Here is a 15668-nt window from a genome sequence, read left to right on the forward strand (position 1 = left end):
CATACCATAGCCTGCCCAAATTCCCCCCATAAGATTATACAGCCTACTGCTGCGCCACACGTGGATTTTATTTGGAAAGTCGCAACCAGAAGTGGTCTTTCTGTTCATTACAGAGAAGTTAACACTTCTTTTCCCCAGGTCGATCTCTGAGGTTGTGGTCCGCTACAGTGCGTTTTGGATCTCCCCGCGTCTAGACGCACTCCTCCACAGAAAGCGTGACTCCTCAGCTTCTCAAACACAGTGAAGCATTTAAAAGGCTGAAGCATGCAACGTGGTAAAGGTTAAAGAGGGCGGATCACTGCTGGACACCACTGCTGTCCAGCACCCCGGGGTCGCGCTTTCTTTGTAGTGAAGACCCTCCTTTTTTCTTTTATTTGTTGCCAAAATCTCCAGATATCCTGAAAATGGATTCTTTACAAAACGGGAATAATTGTGAGGAAGACTCGCAGTGTGCTGAGGAGGAAGAAGAAGTGGATCCAAGAATCCAGGTGAGATGTTTTGACATGGTTCCAGATGTGGCCACTGGTGAAAGTGACATTGAACTGAAAATGGGAAGCCATAATGTGAAGAAATATTTAGAGGGACATCATGTTAGAATAATGTTTAGAAATATTAACCTTTAATTTACTGGAGAAGCTTGTAGCCAGTTAAATGTGAAGTATTACTATTATACAGTATAACGAGTATATTCTATTAATTATAGTGCTATTTAAAAGTCAACCAGTCCAGTCATGCAATACAATGTTCTAAGGTGTTTCAACGTGTCACAAGATTTAAGATTAGTATCTGAGTATTTGTCCCTTTAACATTTCCTCAACACACACACACACACACACACACACACACACTGAGGGCTCCAGTCTCAGTAATTCAGTAAACAGAAGTCACTGAGTTTAGCCTTCAGATACACAATCTGCTCCAAGTGTGCTCCACCCATCTCTGTCTCTCTCTCTCTCTCTCTCTCTCTGCCTTTCCATGCATGCCATGTTTTCTGTAAACAGGGAGAACTTGAGAAGTTGAACCAGTCTACAGATGACATTAACCGCTGGGAGAGTGAACTGGAGGTAAGGTACAACAAAACCCACCAACACCGCTATCATCATCATTAGTGCCTCTCCCTGCCAGGATAAACACGCCAAGCCTGTGCTGCAGAAACACCCATCTCAAGGAGCCGTTTAGTCTCACATTCATCAGACTTCAAATCCTGCATTTTAAACAAGTGAGAAATCCTGTCAGCGCTGTGAGATAATTCATCTGGTTTCCAATACTGTTTGGTGTGTTTCAGGAATTTGCCTAGCAACGAGGTCATTGCCTTTGAAAAAGTTAAAATGGAAATGCCTTGCAAAGATGGAAATTTTCTAAATGTAGGAGCCACTTCTGGAGGAAATATGGAAAAAAACAGAAGCAGCGGCTGCCATTCCTGTTAAATAACAGTGTACTGTATGAACCCTAAGTGCTACAAGAGGCATAATTGTGATCTGACTGTTAAATATAATATCTGAATGGCACTCTGGAGCACTCTGAATCCCAAGTGCTCTCCTTGTTTCCCCGCAACCCACTCAGCCTTTCTTTAAAAACAAACCAAATACTTTTAAAGAGGAAAAAGGCTGTAAAATGCACCAGCAGAAAGATGGGTGGTATGCTAAGGTTTGTTTTTTTTACAGCGCTCACTTGTATTTAAATGTGTGGCAGGAGGACTACTGTTAAGCAAAAGTAAAAACATTCCAGAGCTAGGCCACAGTTTTTCTTTTCCTCAAAGTAGGCCTCTTCTGTTTCTCATTAGACCTTCACTTACATCCAAACTCCACAAATCTGAACTGGAATAGATATAACAACACAGAGAGTGAGACATGATCTGTGTACGCCCAAATGTTGGAACTAAGACCAGACAATCAGTTGTTATAATAAAGTATATATTGTTGATCATACTTTTTTAGGGTGGTATTTCGATCATTGCTTTTATGTTATATTTCAAGAAAAAGTTGTGTCAAGAATTTCATTTAACTAAGAAAGAAGAACACATACAGTATATATGTGTCTCCTATTAGAACAATTCAAAACCATATCTCCATCTATGCAAAGACACATAAACAAACACAAAAAGATAGAGGGTAATAAGCCACGAGGCAGGGGGAAAGTCAGGAGTTGAGGAATGTGGAATTACTGCTGGCAGGCTTGAGGCCGTTTTCCTGCAGAGTCTGGAGTTGATTAAGGGCGATGTACAGTAGATTCAGAGGATTCAAGGAAAGCTGAGAGGCACTGAGGCTAAATCCATGCTCAGATATGAGTTTCTTAACTCAGCCAACATAATGCTAAACCTCTCATATGCCCTGGAAGAGATACAAGACTGTGTGTGTGTGTGTCAGAGAGAGATTAAGACAGAAAGGTCAGGAGTGAAACTGTGCTGTCATTAACTGCCTACAATATATAAACAGTAGCATACATAGATATCTGTGAAGATTCTCATCCAGGTCATGGTTATCTAAGGAGGGTTAAATCGAGGGCAACTGGACTTGGTTGTAGATACTTGAGGAGGAGGCTTCTTCAGTTCTAACTGACTGAGTCCCAGGTATTTTAATCTCTCTGGGGTCGTTAAGTAACATCTTAAGTATCTACAACCAAGTCCAGCTGCCCTCGATTCAACCCTCCTTGGATGGTAGGATACATAATTTATCTCTAAGACAGCATGCTGCTGCGTCACTCTCTCATTGCAGGAACAGGAAGTCAGGAAACGTAATGATGTCATAGGAAGTGTGCTTCCTGTAACACCCGCTTGCTTTACCCCCTCTTTTATTCCTTCGTCAGTTTTAGGAAAAGGATGCAGGTGCTGCTGCCATTTAAACCCCTTTTCTGCAAATGACAGCATATAGACACACACATACATATGAACGCATACACAGATGGCCTGCCTCTGTAAGCCTGCCATTTATATGAAGTGAGACTTCATCTACAAATAACAAGTCTGTCACAAGTGCTGCCCTGGGCTTTATGCATAGAAATGCATACACACGGATGTTGGGTCTTGCTACATCATTGCACCACCAAAAGAATGCAGGTTTTAAGTTTGCCCAACAACACAGAGGGCCATTGAAGCAAAAAACTAAAACTGAGATACTTGAGCTTGTATTTGGTAAAATGGTTTAGTGATGACTTGAATTAGGAGACCTGCTTTGGAGGCACAAGGCCAAACTTATCAGCACCAGCAGGACAGCATGAGCCACATGGCAAGCCGACTGAATTTCACCGTCTGTCTAAATGGTTGGACATGGATAGTATTTAAGTGTCTCGAATGCAGCAGCTCTGAGGCTTTATTTAGACACAGCGGTGCTTTGAGCTAAGTGGCAATTATCTTAGTTTAGTGTGTTAGCATGCTAACATTTGCTAATAAGCACTAAATATGGACTACAGCTGAGGTTGATGGGAAGGCATTGGTTTTGCAGTTATTGATCATGAACTACAGAGTTGGAGAGAGTGAAATTTTGATGTTTTGACCTGTTGATGGCACTAGTTGAAAAGCTGATGTGACCAAAGTTATGACAATTCATCCTGTGGGGGTGTGTGACTGTGTGTGTCAAATAACATCGCAATCTATCCAGTAGTTCACTCAAAAACACAAGTGTCTACTTTGTGGCAGCACTAGATGGAAAGTCATGAGATCTTAAAAGTTATTAAGATTCATCCTCATCATGAATGTCTCCACAGAATTTGGTGCCAGTCCATTGAGTAGAAGTTGAGATTTGATTGGATGAGTAAAAACTTTGACCTGCTTTGAAATTTTGATCAGTACAAAACGTCAATCCATCCATCACTTGTTGAGATATATCATTAAAAACTGAACATGTAAACCTCACGGTGGCGCCAGAGGGATCAACAAAGTCAGAAGGCTTCATCCTCTGGGGACCATGAATATCAGTACAAAATTTATTGGCAATCCAACCAATAGTTGTTGAGATAGTCTGGACCAAAGTGGTGGACCAGCCGACAAACTATCATTATCCCTACAGCCACTCTATTAGCATGTCTAAAAATGATTTCACCTCCTTACTTCTCACAGCACTGTTTCCACCTTCACAACAATTTTACAATGTTATGACTGTATATTGATTGATATGTTTCTAAGCCCACAACTGTGTATGCAAATGTATGCAGGATGGTCGCCAGCGGTTTCGCGCGGTGCTTGTGGAAGCGACAGTGAAGCTGGATGAGCAGGTTAAGAGGATCGGACGAGCCGTGGATGACTCCAAACCGTACTGGGAAGCCCGCAAAGTGGCAAGACAGGTACACACACACACACACACAAACACATTCACAGGAGAGAGTTGAAGTGACTCTGAGGTCAGGAGACAGAGAGTGTGAGGGCAGGCTTACTGAGGATTAGTGATGAGAAGTTTAAAGAGCTCAGCTTATATCTACTTAAAGGGAGCACAGTCACGTGATGTCTATTTTTAACTTAGTCACACCTCTGTTCGTTAGGCTAGTGTCACACACACACACGCGCGCACACGCACACACACAAAATCCTTGGGGAAGAGGAAATTGTATGAACTGCACTGAAAATCCTAGGCCTGCCATATTTTTCCAGATCAGTTTTTCCTCTTTTTTCAAGGTCTCTGCACACTGTTGCTACAGGTAGATGCAAAATACTAACTTCCCCAATGGTTAGTGCACTTAACTGTGCTGTTCCGTTTCCAGCGGGTCATGTCCTCTACTGTCTCATTGCTCCAGCCTGTTGAGGCTTTGATCTGACTGGATAGCACCAGAAATTTAAGAGTCCAGCGCCCCCCTCGTCCCAGCCAATAAGGAAGGAGCTTATGAGTCATTCATCAGAAGGCTGACATTTGTGTGTCAGAGCTGAGCTGTCAAACTGAAATAGATTGTGTATTTGTATCTGTGTGTGTGTGTGTGTCTGTCCTTGTATATCTGTCTCTCTTGCAATATGACACAATACCTGCCAGTTGCATCTGCTTATGACAGTAACACGTGAGAGTCGGGGATTACCGGGAGGTTTTGAATTTTAAGTGGGACCTATGTTCACGTGAAAGGATCAAAAGCCCTCCCCAGCTTTGTGTGTGTTTGTATGTGTGTTGTGTGTATGTGTGTGTTCCGTGTGTGTGTGTGTGTGTGTGTGTGTGTGTGTGTGTGTGTGTGATTGGGTGGTTTAAATAGAGTAAAGCCGATGAAGGCCTTGGGTTAAACTGGTGTATTGTCTGGTCATGATTTATGGATGAATATTTAATATTTAATACATGACCTATATTAAAGGGATTCAAATGCTTACCCTCACTGACCCTATCAGCGTGTGCACACACACACACACACACTCACTATATTGCACCTACCCCCACCCATAAGCCAGTCTCAGCCTCCAACCCCCCATGTTTTTCCTCTTACATTCCAACAGACTGGGGGGCTGCGTGTAGGAATTTGCCTGTACTGTCCTATCTTTTGTCCTTTACCCACCGTTCTCTTCTGCACCACTGCCTGTCTGTCTGGCTGTCTTTCTCCTGTACCCCACCCCTCTCTCTCACCCTCCCTCTCTGTTTTAGTCACCTCTCTGTACCTCTTCGTCTCTCACCTCCCGAAACTGTAAACGCGGTGAATTCCAAGAGACAAAGATGTCAGACAGGATGACTGTCTGAGACATAAATTAAAAATGAGTCACGTGCATGGCTACACATGTCAAAAACACCCTTTGGTTGGATGATATGGCATACAGGCGTCATGCATATCACGAGGTTACAGTAAGTCATGGCATCTCAGACAAAAACACTGTATTGTTTGCCTTTGAGACAGTCATATTGTGTGGGCTCTGTGACATCAAGTTAATTAACCGATAACAGTGCTCTGACATTATTTGCGTGCTGTCTTATGCGCAGCAGGCTTCTTTACTTTTGTTCCTGCAAAAGTAAAGAATGGGTAGCTTAGCTAATGACAACAGCTGTATGAATACACACTAACCCTCCATGAGAAAGGAAGTGTGCTGCTTCAGTCAAGGAAGTCCTGTGAAGGGCGGGCACTTTTATCTCCATCTCGACAAAAACCATTGATTGATAGCATTAAAGTCTGAGTTCCTTTTCTGTTCCACGCTCCTGGTTTCTCTTCATCAAATATCCATCATCCTCCTTCTGTTTTCCCTGCACCCCCTCTCTTCTCCTGGCCTGGGAAGTGGGTCATGATAAGGGACAAAGAGGAGGGATTCATCTTTGCCAGTTTGTCAAACTCACAGATTACATGTAAAACAGCAACCGGTATCTTCCCACTCCCCTCCTCTATCTCTTCACCTTCTTGAGGGGGTCTCCGCCGCCCCGGATAGCATATCTAGCCACAGCAACTCTCAGATATCTAGACAATACCCACACCAAGATGGCAGCTTTTGTATTTTCTGCATTTTGTGTGAGGGGATGCAGCTCTGTGCTTGCTTACGTCACTGTTTGAGCCTGTATCATAAACATGACTGACAGTGGCAGGGGGTCATGTTACAGAGAGCCAGGGAAAGCCGTGAGAACAAAATGTGAGACCGCTGAATGAACTACACTGACCTTTTGCAAGTCTATTATATTAAAGCTGTGTAATGCGGAAAGTTGCTGGTAATGACACAGAGAATTATCGGCCGACTGCAGATCCCCTCAGCTCTACGGAGTGTTTTAGCATCTTTGAGCTCTGTTTTGATTTTACAGCTCACAACTGTACTGTTTTAGATCACTCTCACTGATCTCATCAGCTTTTTTCCATTGTTTCCAGACACAACAGGCAGCTGTTTTCAGTGAAAAAGCTCTGATAAACCCACTGTATGCTAACTGTTCAGCACCAAACAGCAGACAGACACAGTTAGCAACTAGCTGGTAAACATAATGGAGCATTTAGCAGCACGTTGGACTTAAATTTGCTGGAAGGCTAGAAACATGATTACACATGAAAGCTATGTGGCTCCATCTCTGCTGAATGTGTAAATAATCGACTCTTTGCTAGCACGTCACCATATTAACTTTATATGGTGATAATGCTTTCATTTAGTGTTTACAGTGCCCACAAATGGCCAAAAATCAAATAATGCATGTTTAAGATAACATACTGTAGTGGTGTTTTAATGCAACTGACAATCCATTCAATTGACATATCCACTGAATTCTAAAAATAAAGTTGCTGATAATTATATTTGTATAGACCATTGCGTTGCAGCTTGTGATCACATCTCTTTCCAGTCAGCTACTGATGTTGGAAAACATTCCAATAGAAAATATATTTAGACTAATTTGGAGTGTTTATGTTTGAAACAGTGAAATGGTCTATATACATAGTTCTAAAATGAATGGATGGATCTGTTTCATAGTTAAAATCTCATTTAGCTGCAACAATGACTATTCAAAATTCACAAGGATAGAAAAACACTATACAGCACAGACAGACAATACAGCTAAAAAAGGACAAGGAGTATATTGACAGATTGACAGAGTATATAATAAAATGTGAAAAGGGTTACATACCACTTGCCTACTGTGTTAGGGGAAATTCAACTTTGTGCGATTAAACTATTGCACTGAACAAAAAGTACTCTTACGCCATAAAGTTCTAAAATAAATAGCTGTTCACAGTTTTGTTATGTGACCCCTTTTGTCTGTGTTAAGTTGATTGTGTTTCCTAAAGTTAAAATCTGCAACAGGGGCATTAGGAGAAAGAATTTGTCTTGTTTCCTCTGTTTGTGATTGATGATTGATATACTGTAGAGAGGTAGAGCCTACCAAAAACTGATATCATAATGAATGTACAGTACGTAACACAACCCAACCCACAACCCTCTAGAAACAAGACCTTATGAAAGAAGCATGTAGTGTTTTTGGTTTATGTTCATACCTTTATCACCCTGCTTCCTCCAGAAAGCACAGTTGATTAACCCTGTTATGTTCAGGACATTTTTGATCTGGGAGTTCCCAATGTTGACATTAAATGCTGGATATGTTACGTTTTTATCTTTTTGCAAGATAAAGGTCTCCATTAGATTTACAAATAAGAATTGCCTAGTTAACCAAATTTTCTTGATTATTTCTTATCTTTTGAAGGAATAGGATTAGAGTTACTGTAACTGCTTAATCCTGGGTAGTCAGCCAACACACTGACCTTTTAGTCACGCCTGTTGGAGTGGAGAGAGTGGGTCCAAAAATGTCCAGCATGATGGAAATAATATAATTCTGCTTTTGACTGTGACTGTGGGCAGGAAGAACCCACTGACAATGTGTCAGATTTCCTTACTGACAAAGCTTCTGTTTGTCTATTGGATCAAGGCACGGTTGTCTTTCTGTGCGCCCATATGTGTGTAATACAAAATCTTTTCTTTCCTCTATGGTTGTCATAAGGAATCAATCATAGTTCTTCCAGAGCAAATGTAGGTCATAAAATACACACACATACACACGCACACACACACACACACACTTGAGGCAGGACAAGGTCTGCTGCTGCATTCATACCATGTCAGAACAATCCCTGGACCGACATTCTTTTTAAAACTGATAACCAAAAAGTATATCTTAAAGCTGCCACAGTGCTAGGATATAAATTTTCTGTCAGCTTTGCCATGAAACCCTGAGCTTCTCAGAGGTAATATTTACCACACTGTTTCCCATCTTTCGTGAATGAATTATAACTGTCCTCTCCCTGTCTCTGAAATCCAGGCCCAGGTTGAAGCCCAAAAAGCCACCCAGGAGTTCCAGCGGGCTGTAGAAATTCTACGGGCAGCCAAGGAGACAATTGCCCTGGCCGAGGAGAGGCTGCTAGAGGAGGACAGCCGCCAGTTTGACTCGGCCTGGCAGGAAATGCTCAACCATGCCACACAGAGGGTACGCACTTGAAGCAAGACAACCAAAACTAAAAAGTTCCATCCTAACAAGTCATTTGTGCTTGAGGTTTATATGAATGAATTGGAATCAGCACTGGATTAATGTGGGCAGCCTTTTACATACAAGAACATACATTAAAACACAACGTCTGTCTTGATTGTTGTAGGTGATGGAGGCCGAGCAGGCGAGAACACGCAGTGAAGCTGAACATAAGAAAACAGCAGCCAATTACAACTCGTGTATCAGCCACATGAGGCAGTTAGAGAAGAAACTCAAACGCTCTATCAACAAATCCAGGTCTGTGCCTTTGTTTCCTTTCTGAATGACTGTAAAAGACGCTCATGAGCTTCACCCTGCTTGATCCTCTTGTGTGTGAGAAAGAGAGAGAAAGAGGGCTAAGCTTATGTCATTTGATGCAGTCCAGATGTTGGTTGCGTTGATTGTGTAGTGTTGGGGTGTGCTCCCTTCGTAAGAGCCAAGGAATGTGACTACTCACAGAGGAGTGTTTTTCTTCCAGCAATTTCTCCAGTGACAGTTCATTCTCTTTCTCCCCCTGCAGACCGTATTTTGAACTGAAAGCCAAGTATTATCTCCAGCTTGAGGTATGTATATTACATTAGTGGGTTTCTGAACAATTCTGAAAGCTATTATGTTAGTATAGTTGCATAACTGCTACATCTGCCATTTGGTGGATACTAGCCAAACAATTTCAAAACCCTGTAGTCTGTTGGTCAACCACTTTGGTTCAGACTATCTCAGCAACTATAGTTGTCACAAAATGTTGTATAAACATCCATCGTTCCCAGACAACAATTGGTGGTTTTGAATGAAATTTCTCAACAACTTTTGGATGGATTACCATGACATTTTGTTCAGACAGTCATGTCCCCTTCAGGATGAATTGTAAAAACTTTGGTGATCCATTAACCTTCCATCTAGCACTGCCATTAGGATTTTAAGCACTTAAATTTGAATTCACTGATTTACGACCAAATATCTACAATACAACCTCAGCCTTACTTTGTGTGTTTAGTGCTAATTAGCAACTATTAGCATGCTTACATGCTAAACTAACACTAACCAAGCTAAACAATCAATTAAATCAATGCCATGCTCACTAAACATAGGGAAGTTTTCTTCTATGCCAAAAAGTAAATAATCCACATACAGCTTTACTAAGAAGCTGTGTTTTCTCATAGCAACTGAAGCGTCATGTGGACGAGCGTCAGGCCAAACTTGTGGTTGCTAAGGCCGAGTACCGTGCAGCGCTACGCAACCTAGAGAGCATCTCCGAGGAGATTCACGCCCAGCGGCGCTCCCTCGCCATGGGAACCAGGGAGCAAGGTGTTGGTGCAGAGGGAGACGGGGGCCATGAGGACATTTCCAACTTTAAGATGGAGTCAGATGGTCTGTCAAGTGAGTGTAACTGAAGCTCAGCAGTGAATAATCATCCACTCCATCCATCCTCATCCAGTTTTTTTTTTTTTTTTCTGTTGTTGCATCTGTGTGTCTGCATGCTTAATGTGCATATCTGTGTGTGTATGTGTGTTTCAGTGGTGTCAGTATCGATTGACGAAGAGGGCAGCTCAGAGGAAGATGCCGACACTCACTCCACCTCTTCACCCCAAGCCATGCCCTCCTCACCTTCCTCTGCCTCCAATCCCCTCGACATGCCCTGCCCTTACCCCTCTTCCTCCTCGCTCTGTACCCCCTGCTCCTACCTCCCCTCCTCCCCCTCTTCCTCCACTCTTTCCTCCTCCTGTCCTGGTGATCTGGAGTTGGTGAGCCCTTGTAGCTCTCATGACCCGGATTCAGTGTGCGGTTCTGGGCATGCCTCACCTCTCCTGGGCCCTCGCAGCCAGTGCAGTGGTGCCTCCTCTCCAGACTGCGACCGGGAGAGAGGTGTGTTTCCATCACATCAGTGTGTACATGTGTGTTGACCTGTGAAGTGATGCTTCATCCTGTATGTTGAAATAGTTTCTTGTTTTTGTAGTAGATCATTAAAGAAATAGTTAAACATTTTGAAAAATATGCTTATTCATTTACTTTGTGAGAGTGAGATTAGAAGACCAATATCATTTTCATGTCTATGCGTTAAGTACAGACCTGGAGTCAGGACATGGTTACCCTAGCTTAGCATTAAGTCTGGAAGCAGTGGGAAACAGCTAGCCTGGTTCTGTCCAAAGTTCAGAAATTCACTTACCAACAACTCTGAAGCTCACAAATTAACATGTTGTGTCTTGTTTGTTTACTTCCTACATAAACACAAATGTCAAAACAACAATTGGTGGTTTTAGGGGGAGATGCATGCTGTAAAAATTTCTTGATGAACAATTTAGCTATCAACTCAGCACCTCTGCACAGCGTCTCTAGCTACAGCAGCATTTGCTAGATACAGTCAGTGAGCATACATACTACAAATGATATGTTAAGTAATGAGTTACAGAGACGTTGGTAGTTGTTTTTTAACTTTAAAAAGAGCCAGGTTAGCTGTTCATGCTAAGCTAGGCTAATAAGGTCCAGACTCCAGCTCTATACTGGACACACAGACATGAAACTGATATGGATATTCTCCACTCACTCTGGGAAAGAAAATGAATAAGTGTATTTCCAAAAATGTTTTAACTATTCCATTAAAGAAAATGTCAGATATGAGGAAATATCCAATTGTCCCCAAAAATGTAATATCTTGTCAGTGGAGCTGATACCATTATTCTGCAAAAAAAACACTTTTATTGCCAAAAGCTATAGAGCTATTTCAGTGCACAATGTTAAATGTGATCTTTGTCAGGCACAATCCCTCCAAGGTTTCTAAAAAAAAGTATTAATTTGTCCCTTGGGAGGATGGCAAGACCACAGAGTGCTTTTTAATAACAAGACAGTAAAGATGTCAGCTAAATGTTTTACTATAAGAATAATAAAAGTGTGTTTGTCTGCACTTGTCTGGTGTCTGAACAATCCAGAGAGAACAGTTCAGATGAAGGGCTGCCCACAGTCAACCAGAGTAATACAGTATTGATAAATTCTATAGTCAATGACAATAACATCATATCCATCATGCCAGAGGTGGATGATATTAACTGGCAGATGTTCGGTTTCCAATTTTAAGTAAATAAAAATTGGTGTATCTCTGGTTTCATTTAACTTGCAGATTTATTCACCATTGCATGCCTCCTTTCTTGATGTGTGTGTGTGTGTGTGTGTGTTTTAGGTGACAGAGCAGAGGGAGCAGAGGCAACACTAGAAGCCGGTCTGAACAAGCTGACCTTGACTGTAGCACAAAAACAAGAAGGGGACTCAGGGGATGAACAAGACCCCCAATACATGAGCCCTGAAATCTCCTCTCCGAGCTCAACCACTACCATTCTGCTACTCAACAGTGTCTAATGAACATCTGTCATGCTTAAAAACACTTCCTTTGCCCATCCTCAAGCCTCAGAATGGACTCAATGGCAGAAGATGTGGAGCAGAACAAGCTAAAGTGCTCACTAGAGCAATGAGTGAACAAGCTGCACACCCACAGCTCCAACCAACCTGACATTATGTCACAGTATTCATCAGATGGCGTCACATTAAAGGTGCCATACATAGTGTATTTAAACATCAGTATATCATTGTCAGATGAACTGTAAATCCATGTGGATGTATTGTAAACAAACAAGAGCAGGAACTGGATGATTGGTGATTTGTATTTCACACCAGTGTATTATTAGTGTGGGTATTATTAGTGCTAGTGTTACTCAAAAGACTACATTTCCCATAAACCTCCTTGCTTCATGTTGCAAAGATGTTTCCTGATTTTCGTAGCTCTGTATGTGCTAAAAGAAGACTACATTCTTCTTCTTTTGTGCCATAAAATCTCTTTGTGTTGTACAGCAAATCTCCTGTCCATAGTGTAGAGGCTGTCAGTCCTCTCAGCAATCGTGTAGCTTGTTTACAGCTTTATAGTGATGTGTCGGAGCTAATGTGGTTACCTTTTATTGATGTTAAAATGCTACAGCTGGTGCCACTAAGAAACATTTTGTATTAATGTGAACAGTGAGCCTCCTTTTTGGCTCTCAGTCTCAACGCGAGTACAGGATCAAAATGGGACTAAACAAGCTGTCAAATGACGGATTACGTCTTGTTCTGCCTTGATTTTTGAACTCCTCCTTTAACTCCTAGATGTCAATTTGAAATGTCGGATTTGAAGGAATAGTTGTGAAGGAGTAAATTGGAATGCACACAGTACTCAACAGCACTAAACAGAAAAAGAGACTTTCTTTAATCAGGTTTAAACCTTTAAGACACAAATGGTCTTCCCTTGGGATTTGTGGATGAATGAGTGAATGTGTTCTGAAGCTTTAGTGTTTGTGTGAGTGAAAGGTGAATGATGTTTTTGAGTGTGTGTCTGATGTGTTTTTGAGAAATGCTCAAAATAATATCCTGTAGTACAGATATTCTATATTTATACTCCTGTATTCTTGTATATGAACAGTGTTTTGTGGTTACTGTTGTTAATGTTTAACACAAAATCAGCAATAAACATGTGCTTCACGTAACAGATTAATTTGATATCTGTGTCTGACAATGTCTGTTAGCCCTTGATGTTATAGATCTAAATGTTATCAACGCTTCTTCTGACATTGGCAGAGTTGTATATTTCCTTTAACTATAAGTCAGTATTAGTTAAACTGGGCATCTTTGACACATACATTTCTTTCAGGATGAATAAAGTTCTATCTAATCAGTTTTGCCCAGCAGTAACTTGTTAGGGATGTTGTTAAACAGCAACAACAATCAGCTTTTCTGAATCAGAATTACTGGAACAAAGGAACTGGAAGCCTGCACCCGTGCAATCATAACATATTGTTTATAATGCAAAGAAGAGGTAGCTTCAAAATCTAAAACTGGAATTAAATGTAGCTGAAAGAGCATTATGTCATATAAACTGCAAATTCTGATGCCCTTTAGGTCAGTTTTATTCAACCTAAACCTGCCACATCCTTAATGTAAGGTATACTGACACTTATGGGGGTTTAATTGTATGTAAGTAATGCAAGAGTTAATGGCCATTGTGACTGTTTTTCACTTGAAAATAAATATTTTCCATGACTGGGACAAAGCATTTGAACCCACACCGTTCAGTTTTAGAATGAACTTTTTCCACATGAGCTGTATATTATGGTATTTTACAATATTCATCATTAACACCCACTTTCCGAACAGTTCCACTGAGGTGACCATTAATAAATGCACTCCAGTACTTCTCCTGCTAACTGTCTTTCTCTCTCTTGCAGCTGTTATTGTGCACTGAGCACACACACCGACAGTTTTAATGTCCTGCTGGCTGCTCAGCTGTTGCAGTGTTATCTCATGACTTCACTTAGTGCCCTGAGATTCCCACCTGACACAGTTCAGTGCCGCACAGCTTCTTTTGCTCACAAACTCTGTCTGCTGGTCTAACTCTCTTCTGCTTGTCTTCACATGCTTCTAAAATCCTGTGATTTTAAAACTCATGCCGGAATAGGGTGGATTTGTTACCATATTATGTGAAATACTGACATCTAGTGCTAGGTTTGGGTTTTGTATGCCCTCATCAGTCTTATGGCAGTATCTTAATACGATTGTGAGACATTTGAAAGTACAGAACGGACGGGACATTGATTTTTGATTGGATTTGAACTTTATTTATTATATAACTCATTGTAGGATTAAAAATGCTATATATAATTGTCAATTGTTAAGTTTTGTTGCTTTCAGGTGGAGCTTGTCTGTTTAAGAGGAGCTGAGTCAAAGTACTGGTTCTAGCCTGTGGGCAAAGGTTTTGATTTCCAAGTCAAGTATATAAAACATAAATATATAACAAGAATAAATATGAATAATATAAAACAAGAATAAAACTAACTTTATCCTTTAAATAAATTACCATTTTGCAAAAGGTATGTCATAAATATGTTTCAGTGGGTAGAAGTTATGATGTGTATTGTAGCAGCACACTTGAGGCCCAAGTTTGCAGGCTTTGCTCCCTAAATGTAGTGATTCAGATCATCAGCTTACCTTAGGAACTTTGAAGGTATTTCTTATCAAAATCATTTTCCTCAAAGACTTGTATGATTTCATCCACAACACTTCTTGTCCGTCTTGGCGTAAACGTTTGGTTTAAAATTAACTAAAGATTTGTTTTGTATGTTTTGATATCTATTGTTTACACCGGCTTGTGGCCTTCTTCCCCTCTTCCTGTTGGCACACTGCTTGCTCCCCTTTACCAGCTGTTTCTGCTCTCTGCAGTCAGCAGAAATGTGTATCACATCACCCCATACTACATGCTGTGATCCCCATGTGTTGGTACAAACAATCCAAAGTCACTCATCTCACTGTAGATCAAATCTACAGTGCCACTAGAGGTCAAAAACTCCACATCCTGTAAACGGTCATTTCACCCAGATTACCAAAAAATAAACAAACAAAACAAGCATATTCTCTAACTAATTTGTGGTGGTTGCCATGCAGATTTATTTTTCCAGGTTTAGAGATGTCCATTTCCAAGATATCTTCCTCCGTCCCAATACAATGGTAGTGAATGGCATTTCATTGGATCCCACAGCATTTAACAATTACCTTTAGAAATGTCAATACCAACATCTTTTCAGAAACAGTGTTCCTGTTACTCAAAATTATCCAGACAAGTTGCTGATTTTTTGAATGTAATTGTTTAAAGCTGTGAGCATCATTGTTGCATAGTAACAACCTCAAAAACATATTTGAAAACCTCAGCACATTAACCAAACTGTCTGCATGGACACTGGAACTCAGTGAGAAAATATGCAGTTTGTTTTTTGTGAATTGGGTGAA

The 15668-nt window shown here is 41.0% G+C and overlaps 1 protein-coding gene across 1 annotated transcript; it reads left to right on the plus strand.

Moving 5' to 3' along the window:
* The first annotated feature begins 121 nt into the window (after window positions 1-121).
* On the plus strand, window positions 122-13388 carry LOC137197908 (SH3 domain-binding protein 5-like). Its single transcript, XM_067611409.1, has 9 exons — window positions 122-488; window positions 1002-1064; window positions 4150-4278; window positions 8670-8834; window positions 9001-9131; window positions 9394-9436; window positions 10034-10250; window positions 10389-10736; window positions 12046-13388. Exons 1-9 carry the CDS (start codon window positions 405-407, stop codon window positions 12219-12221), a joined length of 1356 nt encoding a protein of 451 aa, XP_067467510.1. The 5' UTR covers window positions 122-404; the 3' UTR covers window positions 12222-13388.
* Window positions 13389-15668: the final 2280 nt, after the last annotated feature.

Source organism: Thunnus thynnus, chromosome 15, assembly GCF_963924715.1.
Source record: "Thunnus thynnus chromosome 15, fThuThy2.1, whole genome shotgun sequence".
NCBI classification, from domain to species: domain Eukaryota; kingdom Metazoa; phylum Chordata; class Actinopteri; order Scombriformes; family Scombridae; genus Thunnus; species Thunnus thynnus.